This window comes from Centroberyx gerrardi, chromosome 3 (assembly GCF_048128805.1).
Source record: "Centroberyx gerrardi isolate f3 chromosome 3, fCenGer3.hap1.cur.20231027, whole genome shotgun sequence".
NCBI lineage: Eukaryota > Metazoa > Chordata > Actinopteri > Beryciformes > Berycidae > Centroberyx > Centroberyx gerrardi.
The window spans coordinates 6603817-6620171 of NC_135999.1; the positions used below are offsets into that span (position 1 = coordinate 6603817).

The 16355-nt window shown below is 42.6% G+C and overlaps 1 protein-coding gene across 1 annotated transcript; it reads left to right on the forward strand.

Annotated features, from left to right (window-relative positions):
- The first annotated feature begins 594 nt into the window (after window positions 1-594).
- On the forward strand, window positions 595-10902 carry utp6 (UTP6 small subunit processome component). The gene is made up of 19 exons (XM_071912917.2): window positions 595-830; window positions 1248-1332; window positions 1453-1494; window positions 2112-2204; window positions 2408-2455; window positions 2555-2618; window positions 2802-2920; window positions 3207-3284; window positions 3377-3458; window positions 3727-3808; window positions 3918-4096; window positions 4763-4842; window positions 5020-5097; window positions 6362-6541; window positions 8067-8147; window positions 8708-8817; window positions 9007-9073; window positions 9457-9529; window positions 10184-10902. The coding sequence occupies exons 1-19, from the start codon at window positions 739-741 to the stop codon at window positions 10336-10338; spliced, it is 1788 nt and encodes a 595-aa protein (XP_071769018.2). The 5' UTR covers window positions 595-738; the 3' UTR covers window positions 10339-10902.
- The last annotated feature ends 5453 nt before the right edge of the window (window positions 10903-16355 follow it).

Below are 16355 nucleotides of genomic sequence, written 5' to 3' on the forward strand. Positions count from 1 at the left end.
ATCAAGTATGGTATCACTATACAATTCCTATAATATTTCTGTAAGTGCTCATAGAGTACTCAATAGTGAGTTGAAAGTGACCTTATGTTGTTTTTTTAATCTCCTGTAGTATCACTATAATATTCATGTGTTCTTATAGTGTTCTTGGGGTGCACAATAACGAGTTTATAGTGACTTTATCGTACTTTATGATATGGGATTTATATTGCGTCTGTGGTACTCAAAAGTGAGTTGAAAATTACCTGATCGTACTTTTTTAGCGCCTACTGTATTACCATAATATTCGTGCAATACAAGTAACGTTATAATATTGTTTATAGTTTTGCTGTAGCATTTATTATCCTCCTAAAATGTATTACGGGATTATTACAATTTTTTCGTAATGGGAAGGGCAAATGCTAGTTTAATTATGAATGAAAATTTTAACATTTCCATACATTTACACTGGCAGTAAATAATTCCTATCCATCTCGTAAAGTTTGTTGACTATAAAAACACATTATTGTCTATTTTCCATCACCATGAAGCTCCTCGCTCATGTTTCCTGTCGGAACTGTTTGGAGCCGGAACGGAACCGGAAGAGCAGCAGATCACAACTTCCACACATGTGTGTGGAGAAACTGAGCTTAGCCGGTTAGTCTCCTGTACTTCCATGCAAACTTATTTACTCGGTGAATATAACTAGCACTCTTCTCACCGGGCAGTCGGACCTGAACCAGTAACCGCGGCGTCGGCAAGATGGCGGAGGTCGTTCAGCAGCGGATCGAGGAGCGAATCCCCGAGCTCGAGCAGCTGGAGAGAGTGGGACTGTTCACCAAGAAAGAAGTCAAGTAAGACAGTCCAGGCCAGGGGGTCCCGAACATGCTCATGTCAAGGACCTTCGGGTACACATGCATTAGACCACGGACCCCCTGTAGATAGGAGTTTGTCACAAGAGCCCCAATCTGTCCGAGAAGCGTTTTGTTAGTGGATGTGATTTGGTGGAGAACTGAGCAACTGTTGATACTGTAGATGGAGAGATGACAGTAGAGAGAGTGAACCCTGATTACCACTGGCCTAGTTTAACGTTAGCTCTTCCAGTAACCATCTCTATTAAATCATCCACACAGTTGCAGTATCAACTGGATAACCTGAGAAAGACATCTTTGCTTCTGCCTCTGTCAGCAGATAAACACAAGATCTGATCCCAGGAATGCTTGTAGCTAGGTATATTTACATCAAATTAATATTTATTTTCCCCATTGCAGATCCATAATCAAGAGAGCAACAGCCTTGGAATACAAGCTCCACAGGCTGATGATAAGCAAAGAGGATTTCATTGCATACATTCAGGTAGATTGCCATAATCATGCAAACTGTCATATTTTCACCCTGGATTTTACATGTCAGAACATGAAGGCTATGAGCAATGTCAAGTTTAAAATACTTACTTCGTGATTTCTTTAATTGCAGTATGAAATCAACGTTTTAGAGCTGATCAAGAAGAGAAGAGCGGTAAGTGGCATGTGTTTAAAGTATACATGGCATTGGCGTAGAAAATAATAAAGTGATACATACTGTCACTTTATCACATGTTAATTATCGCTTTGTATTAGAATTATTTTTAGGAAATACTTTTTAAAGGGGAATGTCACCCATTTACAGTTCAGGCAATGTTTGAACTTTAAGTTGAGTTGTCACAACAAAATGAAGTTCATTCTAGCTAACCAGTATGAACCAGAGCTTAACTCTGATTTGGGTGTAAGAACTCACATGAAGATCTTAGGGGTTAACAAAGTCAGTTCTCCATTCATTGTCTATGGAGCAGTGCCAGATTTTACATTTAGTTCTCTGGTTTCTAGCTTTAGAAAAGAGTGGTGCATGTTCACAAGTATCCACTGAACTGTCCTGGGGCACAGGAATAACATATGTGATTTTTTTTAAAGGGTCAGGTGGCATTCCTCTTTAATACTCTACTGCTAAACTGATTGTGCTTCTTAGCCAAGCATGCATGGCAAATGGAGGGTGTGGTTTACAGTGCAGGGCAGCATGAGCAGACGCTCTGGCAGCCTTTCAATGGTGCTTTGAAATAATGTCAACTCATCTGAATGTTGTTCACTTTCCATTTGCAGCACATACACTACCAGTTCAAAAGAGAAGAGATTGAGTATCCCATCATCCACAGAATAAATAGTGTCTTCAGAAGAGCAACAAATAAGTGGAAGGTAGTTACTATACTAACCATTGATGAAGCTAACACATATTGCCTGATACACATTCAGTGATATGTTCAGTTTGTTTTATCCAGATTGTTTTTCCCTCACTTTGTCCTTTGAAATCTAAAGCTATAATGAGATGCATTTAATAACTTGCCCCCTGCTGTGATGCATAAATGAGTGAACAGACGGAGAATGTTCTTTTCTCACAGGATGATGTGCAGCTGTGGCTCTCACACGTTGCTTTCTGTAAGAAATGGGTAAGTAATGTTCACATTCTTCGCTCTCAACGCAACCAAGTCAGGCCTAACATTGTTCTCCCATGCCAATAACGATCTCTTCTGGGTCTCGCATATCAGGCCACCAAGTCCCACATGAGTAAGGTGTTCTCAGCCATGCTCGCTATCCATCCTGACAAACCAGGTACGGAAGATAGCGCTCTTCACTCCCAATCATATACTCCACTCTGATTTAATGTATGGATATGTGCAATTAAATACATGTTTGGGATGAAGAAAACAAGTTCACGCTTTAAGAGAAACAGGATGTCTCCTACAAATGAAAAGTAATGGTGATGTTTTTTTTACTCGACTTCTCCCCCTTCAGCCCTGTGGATCATGGCCGCCAAGAGTGAGCTGGAGGATAGGAATTCCTCAGAGAGTGCCAGGCATCTGTTTCTGAGGGCGCTGCGCTTCCACCCAAACAACAAGAAGGTCTACCAGGAGGTAAAAGAAACAGACAGACATGGGAATCCCCTGAATCCCCCCCTTTTTTTTTTTTTTACATGAATCAGAAAACACTTTTTCCTCCAAAGAGCATCCAGTTCTCCCATTTTGAAACAATGGAACCCATGTAGCATTCCAGTGTAACCAGTGATATGATAGGGACTTGGTTCCACAGCCACCCAGTGATATTTGACTTTGTGAAGAGCGATGATGTGTATTCATAAGATGAGTGACTGTGCATTTATCAAATACGCTGCCGTAATTGTCTTGAATGATTGTGTGTTAGTACTTCCGCATGGAGCTGTTGCACGCCGAGAAACTGAGGAAGCAGAAGAAAGAGCTGGAGAAGGCTGAGATGGACCTGGTGAGTGTACACACACACACACACACACACACATACACACGCACATACACACTCATACATAGCCTAAATAACATCCCCTTTATATGTTCCAGGGTGAATATGAGTTCTCTCCAGAGATCCTGAGCGGTAAACTGGCCGAGGTTGTGTACAGAGACGCTACAGGGAAAATCCAAGGTAGGCTTTTTTTGTTGTTGTCAGGCCTGTGTGAAAAGTAGAAAGGTAAAAAAAAAAAAAAGCTCGAAGTATGCTAGATTTAACTTGCCAGACACTTGAACATCCTCAAAAATGACACCAATGTAACATCACTTGCAAGACCCTAACCCTTTTCATGTTTTTTCATTATTTAAAATACATTTAACAACGGTATTGCCCAGGTCTGGTCAGTACCTTTGTGTGTGGGATACTAATTACATTATGTTGCTTGTCTTTTTCCCCCATGCAGGAGCTGAGTTCGTCCTCTCGCTCCTGACTATCGCAGCCATCTTTGACTTCACCAAAGAACTCCAGGACTTCATCCTTCAAGAGTAAGGCATCACACATCAAGACTCTTTTGGACTGACACACATTCTTTAACTCATAACTCATGGCTAAGCAGGGACGCACTTACCCCCCTCCCCCTCCACTTGTTTCCAGCTTACAGACTAAGTACACAGAGGACAGCGTGACGTGGGATTTCATGGCCAAGAGGGAGCTGGAGGCTCCGGGGGCCGGGGAGGAGCTGCAGACGGCCAAGGGCCGGGCCTCGGACATCAGCCGCAGAGAGGAGCGCTGCTGCCAGGTCTATGAGGAGGGCCTCAAGAGCCTCGACACAGGTAGGCGCTCACACATACACATAGATATCAACATGCAAAGTCATTTGGGTTATTATTTCACAATGCAGGATCACTAGTTGAGACAATAAACTTAAAAAGTCTGACATTGTCTTACATTATCCAAATGTAAGGCCTTAAAAAGTGTTAAAATATCTTAAATCCAATTGTTTGGATTTATTTTTTTCACTATGCAATGACAGGTTTCTTTGTGCTGCATGTGCACTCTTACATTAATACAGAACAGGATTAGTGGTACAATATGTATAACATGTTTTTCTCTCATCATATTGCTTTACTATATTGGACAATTATTTTCCTGGTGTCCTTTTTCTCATACTGCCCATTTATAGATTCAGAAATAGGTTGGTTTTGTCAGCTTTGTTTTGTTAATTTTGTTTATAAAATTGGTTAAATTCAATTTCAGGTAGCCCTAAAAAAGCTCTTAAAAAGTCTTAAATTTGGCTTCCTGAAACCTGCAGACACTCTGTATATTATTATTGTATTAACTTCAACTCTGGCATATTCACAGGCTGTTGTACTTAAGCTGTTGATGAGACATAAACACTCACTCTTCAGGATGCTCATTGCGAAATAGGAATGAATCCATGTGTGTTACATGTGTTAGGTTAACGAAGCATTGCCATGCTTGGGTGCTCTGTGTTCTAGAGCCGATGTGGACGTGCTATGTGGCCTTCTGCTGGGAGAGGCTGAAAAGGAAGACCAACGTCCAGGAGCTGAAGGAAAAGGTAACTAAGTAATTTCACTGTTGGAAATCAAGCTGTTCAATCCCCAGGCATCATGATGACAGTTTGATTGGATCTGGTAATGCATGCAAATCGAAAAAGGTACAGTAAATATCGAGTGTTTGTAGGTGGGGTTATAGGACAAAAGCTGATGTGTGTGTGTGTGTGTGTGTCTCACAGAGGCAGGAGAGGCTGCTGGTGGTGCTTCAGCGGGCTCACGACGCCTCGCTGCTGAAGGAGGATTATTACAAGAACTGGGTAAGACGGATAATGGGCCGTTGAAATGTGTAACAGGTGTCACAGGGCCCCAGCAAATTTAACCCACATGTTTTTGTCTCGCCTTCAGTTGGATGATTACCGGTCAACTGTCTCTAAGGGCGCGTTCACACTAATCATGTTTGAAGTGGTTTATTATAGTAGAACTCCGGAGCGTTTACTCCTTTAGTTCAGCTTGTTTGGGCAGGTGAGAACAATACCGAACTCAGATGCCACCAAATAATCGCACAGAGACCGCCTGAAAACGCGAGTCTCAGTCTCCTTCCAAGAGAACTGCGGTGCGGTTTGCTAGGAATGAGAACATAATCTGAACCAGCTACAGGAAACGACCCCAAAACGCTAGGTTTTATGGGTGTAAAGAGATGTATGTTGACATCTGATAGCCAGCAGTTCCTCATGCTTGGAAATGAACAGAGGGCAAACCGCCATCTGCACTGATGCTCATATTCTGGTTTTCCCTCATGTGTTCTTACCTGGTATGAAGACCAGAGATGGTAAATTATGGCAAAGAGCGCAGTGGAAGTTTTGACTCCTGCTGCCAAAATGTCTCACCTGGCAGCATGATGAGTTACCAAAACTCTGTCCAATAAACAAGCTACTTCTGTCCATGTGACTTTTATTTACAAGCCCTGGTTTGCTTGTAACTGGGCAGTGTGAACCTAAACAAACCAAATGCAAAAATGCACCAAAGTGAACTTTTCAACTATGATTCGGACCAAAGAACGAACTGTATGTGACTCTCTTTTGGAGGCATAGGGTACAGACCTGCAGCCCAGTGCTGATGTGGCCATTTTTGGTGTCACCGGTAGAGATCGGCCAATAATAAACAGCCATAAGGAAAACATTGCCTTTGACTCACTTCTAGCCTGCAGGAGAATCACATTGGATTGGAAATTCAATTGGATTGGGCAACTGATTTGATGTTGTTCTTGAAATTAGTGAACTAGTAAATTCCACTCCACCTGGTGCCCTGTAAAAACAAAGCCTGATAAACCCTGATGGTGTTTATAATTTTTTCTATTTTTGTTCATTTTTGATATTTAATTATTTATTTATTTGGGTGCATTATAAATAATAATAAAAAATCCCTTCCTTTATGTATTTGTAATTGCTTTGTGATTTCCAAAAAAATGACAATTAAAAAAAAAGAAAAAGAAAAAAAGGGCCAACGTGTCACACAGAACTCGTACACTGTTATGTGGAAGCACCCGACAGGATGTTCTGTGTCTGATGTTCATCTGTCCAGCTGCAGATCCTGCTCTCGTCGGGCGATGCTGAGGGAGGGGCCAGGGTTGCCATGGCAGCCACGCAGCGCTACAGCCAATCGGTGACAGTGTGGAGCCTGAGCCTGCAGACACTAATGCAGCTGGGGAGCGGAGACACGGGCAGGCTATTCCAGGAAGCTCTCACACACGTTAATCCCAAGGTACACACTACACACACACACACACACACACTCACCCCATATCATTTGCACTCACACAGCACAAGTGTGGTCATTTTGCCTGGTTACGCCTTGCACACACACACATGTCACTTGTGCTCTTACGGCACTGGCATGATTGTCCTCCTTGGAGAATGGAGACACGTGAACACACACTCACACACTCACACACACACACCAGTCACCAGCACTGCTGTATAAGTGGGCCAACTCCCTGGCCCAATTAGTCTTTACTCCAGCATATTAACTTCCTCAAATGGCTCCATCCATGCTCCCAGCTCTGTTACTGCCAGACCTGAGTGAAGCACATCTGAAGTATTTTCAGACATGTCAAAAACTTGATTTAAGTCTACACACGCTTTTTTACAATTGTTTAAATAATCATTAGTTGTTTCAAATCAGATTCACATTTCGGCCTGGTTTAACTTGGGATAAATTGGCAGGATTAGTTTTTAACTCCACACTCTTAACAGATTCACAGGCTTTGGGTGGATAGTGAGTTAATCCGAAAAAAGTGTTTTTACAAATCCCCCACACCACCTCAGACAACTGGTGGAAGTCGTAATGCTTGCCTTGGTCATCGTTAAGCTAGTATTGACGATTTTCTCCCTTTCTCAGGATTTCAGCTTTCTTGGGCACAACTCCTATGAATGAATGAAGGGGATTCCTATTGTTCCACCCTCCTCAAATAGTTTCTTCACTTTTGCGTTCTCCCGATCACATTCCTGCACATTACGTTTGTTATAGTGTTGTATCGGCACGAAAACACGCCTCGACTCGTCCGCAGGGCTTTGTGGCAGCAAACAGAATAGCTGGTCGTTGTTGTGGCGGGTGTTACACAAGGCTGCCCTCCTGAGAATTAGCAGTGTGAGGGGGATTACAGTCACCCTGCTCACTTGTGAGTGAAACTGTTTGGAAATGCTATAATCAACACCCAAGGGATTGCCTCTGGTATGCCGAAAAAATCAAATATTTCCATATTGGTGCTGAAGCATATCGGCCTGCCATTGATTTGAATGCAAACGTAAAAAGCACGTATGCTCTAAGCAAAAGTTGTACCTGCTCCCTGTAAGGTGCTGTTCTATTTTTTAGCTGCGGCTTTAGTCCAGTTTGATATGGTGTACTCATCCACTTTCTAAAAGGCACATTGACCTGTTGGCAAACACCCAGCTCAGAGACAGGCAAGGTGATTTGTCACCCAGATGCTGGCCCAGGGTTTTGAGTCATTACTCACTTGTGTTCAAGCTCTGCATGAAAAACCTAGTAGCCGATTCTGCAAGTACAGGTCTAGTTTAAGCTTAGCATGGTCAGATATGTTCGCTCTGGAAATATATGGATGGAAATATATACTCTTTGTGCCGGAGGAAGCGAGTTGGTAGTTAGACACCAACTAGATGCTATGCTGGGTGTTAACAAGCTTGACACTAAAGTGGCAAACAACCGAAATACTGCTTGGTTAGATGGTAGATTGTTATTCAGCTGAACTCTCTGTGCTCTGTCTCATCAGGAGAGTCTGCCACTGTGGCAGCTGCAGGTCCAGTGGAGTGTGGCCAACCAGAGTCCCGAGGAGACAGAAGCCATCTTCCAGGTATGCGTCTGAATCAACCAAATCAGTCAGGAACCTTTGCATACTGTGCCTCCATTATCATACATTCAATTTGACTGCCTTTGCAGTTTTGCATGTCATTAAAGACAACTGACAAGAAGGGTTGTTTCCCAAAAAAAAGTTTTACACACCAATGGATGCCTTTGTGTGTTGGCTTACAATGGAACCAACATGATTTTGCCAGTAAGACGGTTTTGGGAAAGCCAGCTGAATTAGTTTGTACCCAGCAAATTCAAAACCCATTGAAGTTTCACATTTAGAGCTTTGGGTTTTTCCATGACATTTGAAAAGTGGAACAGAAAAATTAATGGCACCAGAAAATGTAAAACTATTTGTAGACGACGCATTATACTCTTCTCTTCGGTAATGCAGAGCACAGTATACACACATACATGTGTACACACACACACACTAAAGACAGGAAAAGAAGGCATTGCATTAGCTGAAGCAGGGAAGGTTAATTGCCTTAAAAGTCTGCTCGCTGTTTTGGCCAACTAAATGAGAATGCCTTGCAGACAGTTTGTTCCCTTGTTTGTTCCCAGAGAGGTCGGCTGTCTGCAGTGGCGGCTGTTGCCATGGAGATGAAAGAGAGCTACCTTGATTGGTCGTACTCGACTGGAGGCTACAAGAAAGCTAGGAAGACCTTTACTAGGTAAGAACAGATGATTTCAGCTGCTAAAGTTCTCTTAAATGAAAAAGAATACAATTTTGAATTGGTCCCATATTTTATGTAGTATATAACTCTAAAACTCTTGAGATACTTTCACGAATAAAAACAGAGCTTTTCTTGTGATTTATGATATGTAGATTGTAGGCTAAAACCTGTTTTTCCCTCCTGTAGTTTACATGAAACCCGTCCTTTCTCCAAGGCGTTTTTCACCAGAATGATCCAGATTGAGAAGGAACAAGTAAGTGTACCAGCCATGTCACAACATATATGAAAACTCTGTACCCACAAGGCCAGATGGGGCAACACTTTGGTCTGAAACCAAGCCATTGTTCAATAACATTGACACATACAGTGGCTTTAGGTAGAGAGCGGATTACTTCTACAATAGTTTGAACTCCTCGCACGACTCGTGGGATTTTAACAGTTTCAACTGCTACTGAGTAAGTGGGCCGGGCCCCATTTGTATTGGTTTCAGTTGATAGTTTGAGTGCCACATGGTTGAAATGCTGTTTCAGAAGTCTTTACACTCTGGGGGAAGACAGTGGACTCTGGCATTATTTGTATAACAGAAAAGCCAAGAGAATCCAGATCTGTGGATAACAGTGTTGTTTGTTCTTGCAGGAGACGCCAAAGATGAGCAACCTGAGAGACTACTATGAGAGAGCACTGCAGGAGTTTGGCTCCTCAGATGATGGTGAGAGGAGATAAGATGGCTTAAGGGCTTAAAGGAACAATAGCCAAAAATAAAAGTAGCATTAGTGAAAAATATTCTCATCAAGGTCATCATCTGGAATATTGAGGACTAGATGCCAAGTTTCCATCGTAACAAAACGACTTCAGTAGACTGAGGGGAAAAACCAAGAATGAACAACAACCAACAGTCATATGATCATATGATTCTGTGATAAGACAGAATTAGTTGTCCAGTACCCAAGAAAGGGTGGCTTGATCAAAGCACCCAAGGCACTGTTCCATAATCAGTCCAGCCTGTTTTAGTATAGTCTCTAGATGATAAGTTCAGCTAATGGCTGATAAACACAATATACAATGAAATTTCTACATCCTGGTTTCTTGAAGTGAAGCCATGCGTAGAAACACAAAATGGATCAAAGGCCTGTCTTTGGCGGGCCCCCGCATAAAAAAAAAAAACCTTTCCTGGGTTCCACTGCAGGGCTAAATTTATCATCTGGGTTATGGGCCCAAAAAGTTGAAGAACCCTTGTTCTCGGTCATATATTATTTCATAGGAGCGTCCGCAGTGCATCCTCAGCTTTTACATTTTGCTGAAAATTCTCTGCTGTATTTTTTTGGGTTCTATTCAGCCTAAGGTGATGTTTGTATTCCTTTAGATCTGTGGCTGGAATACATCCAGCAGGAGCTGGGACCCAATGGCCAGCCTGAGAACTGTGGCAAGATCCACTGGAGAGCAATGAAGTTCCTGGAGGGGGAGAGTGTGGAGAGGTTCACTTCCAAATATACCCTACTTCAGACCGGACACATATGAGTCAGCCTGTTAGGTCCAAGCAGTGGACCCTTACAAATGCAGAACTACACCTGAAAGAATACATACATAACTGCTGTAGATCAAGGTCTATATTGGGTGCAGATAAGAACAACTGTTTGACAACTATGTAGAAGTTTGGCAGTAATAGAACCAGAACCAGAACCAGAACTGGGACCAGTATTGTTTTGGACCAGGTGGTCTCCCTGGTCCTGTAGAAGACTGGTTCCATGCTAGCCCTTTTCCATTCTCGTCCCAAGGTTCCAGCAGTGTTGAGGGAAATGTTCTTACATTTAATTCAGCAGCTTCTTTGGCAGTTGCAGCCCAATGCTGTTCTGTTTTGTCAATGTGATTTAAAGGTTGTAGCTACTTTACATTTTATATACAGTTGTACCTACTTTACATTTTATATACAGTATATTATGCTGTCTGATACCAGAGTGATGTTGGAAACGTGTTCTAAGAAGTTCCACTTTAATTGCAAGAATTCCACATTTATTTGGCATTTTGAGATGACAAACCTTGATGCTATCATAATGAAATTAAACAGTCTTTCATCCTCGGGTGCTTTCCATTGTGGTCCCTCTGGGACAGTAACATAACAAATGTACACAGATATGAAAAAACATCCTACATCTGTAATCCAGTAACTACAAGCTCTCACTGTTACAATTTCTTTTTCTGAGCATTGAACCCATATATGGCAGTAGATTTCAATGACCCACCGCTTCTTTAAACAAAGTTAGTAAAGGTACAGTTACAGTGACAGACACAACCTTTATAATCTCTAAAAGGACATAATAAACTTCTTTTTTCACACCAACACTTATCCACACTTAGTAATCAGATCAACTCAGTTAAATACTATCTCAATGCCTGCCTTTGGAATGGTGCAAAATCTTGCCTTTATGAAACTATACCATAAATATTAAGCAGCAAATGTACTATGGGATAGTAGCGCATCCACAAAACATTTAGATGGCCATCTATACAAACACTTGATGTCCATGAACATTCAAATGTATTTTTAAGGACACTTTGAGTTGCTCTTTCCAGTTCTTTGTTTTATACAGCACTTGCATCTACAGTAACTTAACAACTATGAGGTATAACAAAATGTTAACAAAAAAGCATTATTTAAGTGGATCATTATTTGCACTTAAAATCAGACTTAATATGGATAATACACACGTAGGCCTATGAATTATGTCAAGAGGGATCATAAGCTGTATTTTCTCTCATATGATGCCTCAAGGCAAAATGGCAATTACAGTCATGGCAATTACAGTCATGTGAATTACAGTAATGGACAGTGTAATGGCATTATGAACTGATTTAAAGGTCTCCTCTATCCATCGATAAACAGATGTTCATAAGAGATCCTTGAGGCCAGTTCTCTAGATCATTATGGAAGCCCTAATGAAAATTATACTCAGTCCCATGATCTCGCTCTTTCTCTTGTTAACCTAATCTACCAAAGAACTGCGGGACATCAAAGCACCTTGGCACTCTCCAATCATCGGTGTGCGAGACACACCGTTTCACATTGACACTCATGTTTCCAAGGGGGAATTTGCTTCTCCTGACGTCTCAATCCGGCTTTGAGAGAAATTAGTGCAAACATGACAACAGATTAAGCATATGCCAACCTGATTCTACAGAGAGGAAAACACATGAGGTGCGTTAAGGCAGAAGTTGTGTTGGAGTCTGATATTTTTTTATGATCCCTTTAGAGAATGTTAGAGAAGTGCGCCGTTGAGGCTATGGACACAGATGTATACCATCAACTGATGCTTTCTCTGGGTAAATGGACTCAAAATACCACTGACACACACTGCTACCATGTTAGGTGTAGGGTTCCCACATAGGGCGATATAACCTATTGGTTTACCGATATCTGCGTTTTATTAAAAATCTGATATCGGTCATTCAGTGTTGCCCACTGCCGATATGATGGGTCCTCAATGATCACAGCTAGTGAATATGTTTCTATTTTTATTTTCTTTATATCAAATGGCTGACCAGAGAAATCATTCCGGTGTGATGTGTTACACAACAGCTTCACACCATACAGTCAGTCTGTAAAACCTGCAATGAAACTTGCTTCACCTGTGGTCTAAATACTGTTTTGCTTTTCCACCCTGTTGGGGGAACACTGAATCCTTTTGGCATGAAAATGGTCAAATCTAAAGATATTGAATAATGGCACAAAATATCGCCTATCTGCAGCTGCAATACAAAGAAATACCAGTATCTGCCTTCAAAAACCCATATCGGTCGAACCCTAGTCCCACATGAGGACTGATTATGTTGGACATGGCAACCCCGCTTCAGCCTTATAACCAAGACAGCTGTACACCAGGTTTACCATAGCATCCGACCACACTGATCCAGAGTGTTTCCAGGGGGAAGGTAATAGGGTGGCTGCCTTTCATACATGAATCCCATTGTGTGGACAAGGGTTCAGTTCTTGACTGTGGCACATTCTCAACCATGGGCCATCTCTGTCTTTAATACGCCCTCCCATCACCCTGTCTGAATATAGAGAGAATACTTGTGGACATCTTAGGTGCCTCCCCACCTCGTCCTTACTGTCTTCCCCCATGGAACGTACATAATAGAACGTACGTAATGGAACGTACGTAATGGAACGTACGTAAAGGAACGTACGTACATAAAGAGTTCTAGACCTTGTAAGCCTGACAGTCGTCCTCTGCCACAATGGATTCCCCTTGTCTGACTGGTTGATGTTTGTTCTACCAAACCATGCCACCCCACACCCACCCACCCAGTCCTTCAGAGCTTCTTGAAGAGGATGTAGGTGAAGAGCATCACCACGCCGGCGGACAGCAGCCCGATCACACACTGGTGGATGGTGATGATGTTCTCCAGGGCGTGGATGCGCTCCTCCATGGCGCTGGTGTGGATGTAGTCATAGATGGAGGCCCCGATGCTCCACACCGCCCACACGGCGTCCACCAACGCTTTCATGGTGGGAGAGACCATTGCGAGGAGGGCCACCTGCAGCCGGGTACCAGCCGCATCCGCTGCCTACGGGCCCCACTGCACTGGAGAGAGAGAGAGGGAGGGAGGAGAGGAGAGAAGAGGAGGTGATCCAGAGTGGCCCTTGGCATGAAAATGAACCCCGTCTGAGAAGATTTTTGTTCATTACAATTTAGTGTACAGTTGCACAACTGTCTATTACTCTAGGTGAGAAGATAACAGTGGAAAGAGTGAAAAATCCTGATGGAAGGAGGGAAATAAAATGACTTGCCTGAGGAGCTCAGTCAGAGTCTGGATTATCTTCTCAAAACTTACTTTTATTATAAGGCCTTTTTATAATCTTTGGATTTTATTCATTTTGCATTGCCTTGACATTTGAGGACATTTGTTTTATACCCATGGCTAAGACTTTTTGCTGTTTTACTTCATTGTTCTCTCTGTTTCTATGTCATTTGCTCATTTTTACTTTTCTTGGTCATGAAGCACGTGAAAATGACACGGTTATTATTCCTCATGTTGCTGGGGACCCAATGAAACCCCACTCAGTGACCCCTAGGGGGCCCTGGACCCCACTTTGGGAACCACTGCTGTAGGTTACAGTTTTAAACCATCGTTTATGATTTATGATATCATTTTGTCCTTTACAGACAAGGCCTTTATATTCCACTCTCATCCAGACCGGTCGATACTTAGTCCCTCAACACCTGCTGACGTCATATCAGTAATAATGAACTTGATCTACTATTGAACATTGGGTTCATGTGATTTAGCATTTGATTAGTAGTTGATCCCCGCCGGCAATTAATGTAGAAAACGGTCGTTCTCAAGCGGTTCGTGTAAGATTAGAAATCTTTGAATTTGCAGTGAAACAAGATCCTATAAATTTAAACGAGAGATTGAGAAACAATACGGATTTAATTTTGTGTTGTCGCCTACATAGTGAACAACACGCGCCTGCTAGAAGTTAATGCGCACTATATGCTCGAGACGTTTTTGAACAGACGCAAATACTCACCGACTGGTTTCCAATGTTAATGTAATTGTGAAACTGATGATCAACATCCGTAGGCCTACTGCTGTTACAGGAGTAATAAATTATGCTGATCTTGTTTTGGAGAAGCTGCTGCTCCTGTGTCGGGTACCAAGTCGGACATTGCTAACAGTGTCAAGCCAGCCAGAATAAAAAAACAAGACTTTCGGTCAAAACTTTCAAAATAAAACCCTTATTGACGAACATAAATTGCAACGTTTTGTGTAATAGCCTACAACAGAAGTTGAAAAACAAGAGTAATTTGTACCCTAATAAATCAAAACACAATTGCTGTTTTTTTGTAAATGTACTTTTCACCACATATATCGATAGTCATGTAGGCCTAAACAAGATGCCTTATAGGCTAGATTTTCTAAAAAAAAAACAACAAAAAAATAAAAACAACAACACAAAGACTCAAACACAAAACCATATAACATGTAATGATCTCTTTTAACCCATAGCAGTGGCACAATTGTTCCTAGTATGGGGCCTCTAGGACCAAGTGTTAGGCCAGCCTTTTATTTTGAAGGCAAAACACGCTTGTTTCCTTTATTACTCTATCGAAGTTTGTCTAGCTTGACGCAGCTGACATTGCTGTCATGCGAGAGAGCGTCACCACACACAGACTGAAAGTAGGGCGTGATCTCAATAGAATAGAATAGAATAGAATAGAATAGCACAATAGAACAGAATCGAATGTAACATGTATGTATTTTTGTGAAGTACATTTAATTTGCCTTGTCTATGAAATGTGCTATAGCCTATAAATAAAGTTTGCCTTGCCTTGCCTAACATAACAGCAGAACAATGCAGAGCAGAATAAAATAGAATAGAATGGAATGGAATGGAATAGAACAGAACAGAACATAATAGAATAGAATATGTAATAGAAAACATGGCCCCATATCATATCATTGCTGACTTCAGGGCAAATCCAAAATGGCAGCCACTTATCAAAACAAGACACTGTCCAAATGAATCCCACAATCCAACTTTAATTACCCCCCCCCCCCCCCCCCCCCCCCCCCAGCACATCACACGTGATCACACCCAGGGATTTGACTAAAACAATAAAGGCTGGGTGGGTTTGACAAACGCTATGTGATGAAGTTCTAATGAACCACAGCGGCATGGCACGTGGTCGCCGCCAGGGGTCGCGGCGCACTAACATGTTGCTGGTCGGGGAGGTAAAACGAGAGGTGTGATGATAACCTGGAGGCTGGAGCCTCGTAATCCACAGAATCGATCTTGCATAAAAACGGGGAACACCTTGAGAGACGCGCAGATGATTCAGCCGAGACCCGCCGGAGACACAACTGCGCGCAACACTGCAGCTGCCTCTCTCGTGCATGTGGACGGGCGAGCCAACACACCGCAGGAATGTGTGCAGTTCCAGGCACAGCACACATGCTTGGACTGTTGGACATTACTCAGTCAGTAGTGCGCTTGGCCATTTAGAAAAGAAAAAAAAATCGTCTTTCCAAATCAGTGGAAATACGGGGCCACATTGCCGCGCGCCCCCAAATCGTAGCGACGGAGACCTATAATTGGAGACGTGACGCGCTGAAAGAAAAAAAAAAAAAAAACATAACCAGGTTAGCACCAGTCCATTTTGGGGAGGGCCCAACACCAGGGCGCAACACCATATATCAGCTCGTTCCAGCTGTTTGGGAATATCCTGCTCATAATATCGAGGCTGCAACATGGCAGTGAGACCAGCGGCTCCTCTCTCTCTCTCTCTCGTTCTCTCTCCCTTTCTGTCTCTTTCCAGAATGGATATTTGGGTGACTGGCTGGGTGCTGGGCGCGCACCGGGGGGTCTCTCGGTGGGAAACGCAGAAGCTTTTTTTTTTTTTTTTTTTTTTTTGAAGGGAGGGGAGGAGGAGAGGAGGGGGGGACGGGCACAAGGCGCGACACTGTTGCGTCTGCTTGTTTTTTTCTCCTTGGACCGGGGGGGAAACGAAAGGCCAGAGGGACTGTCCGAC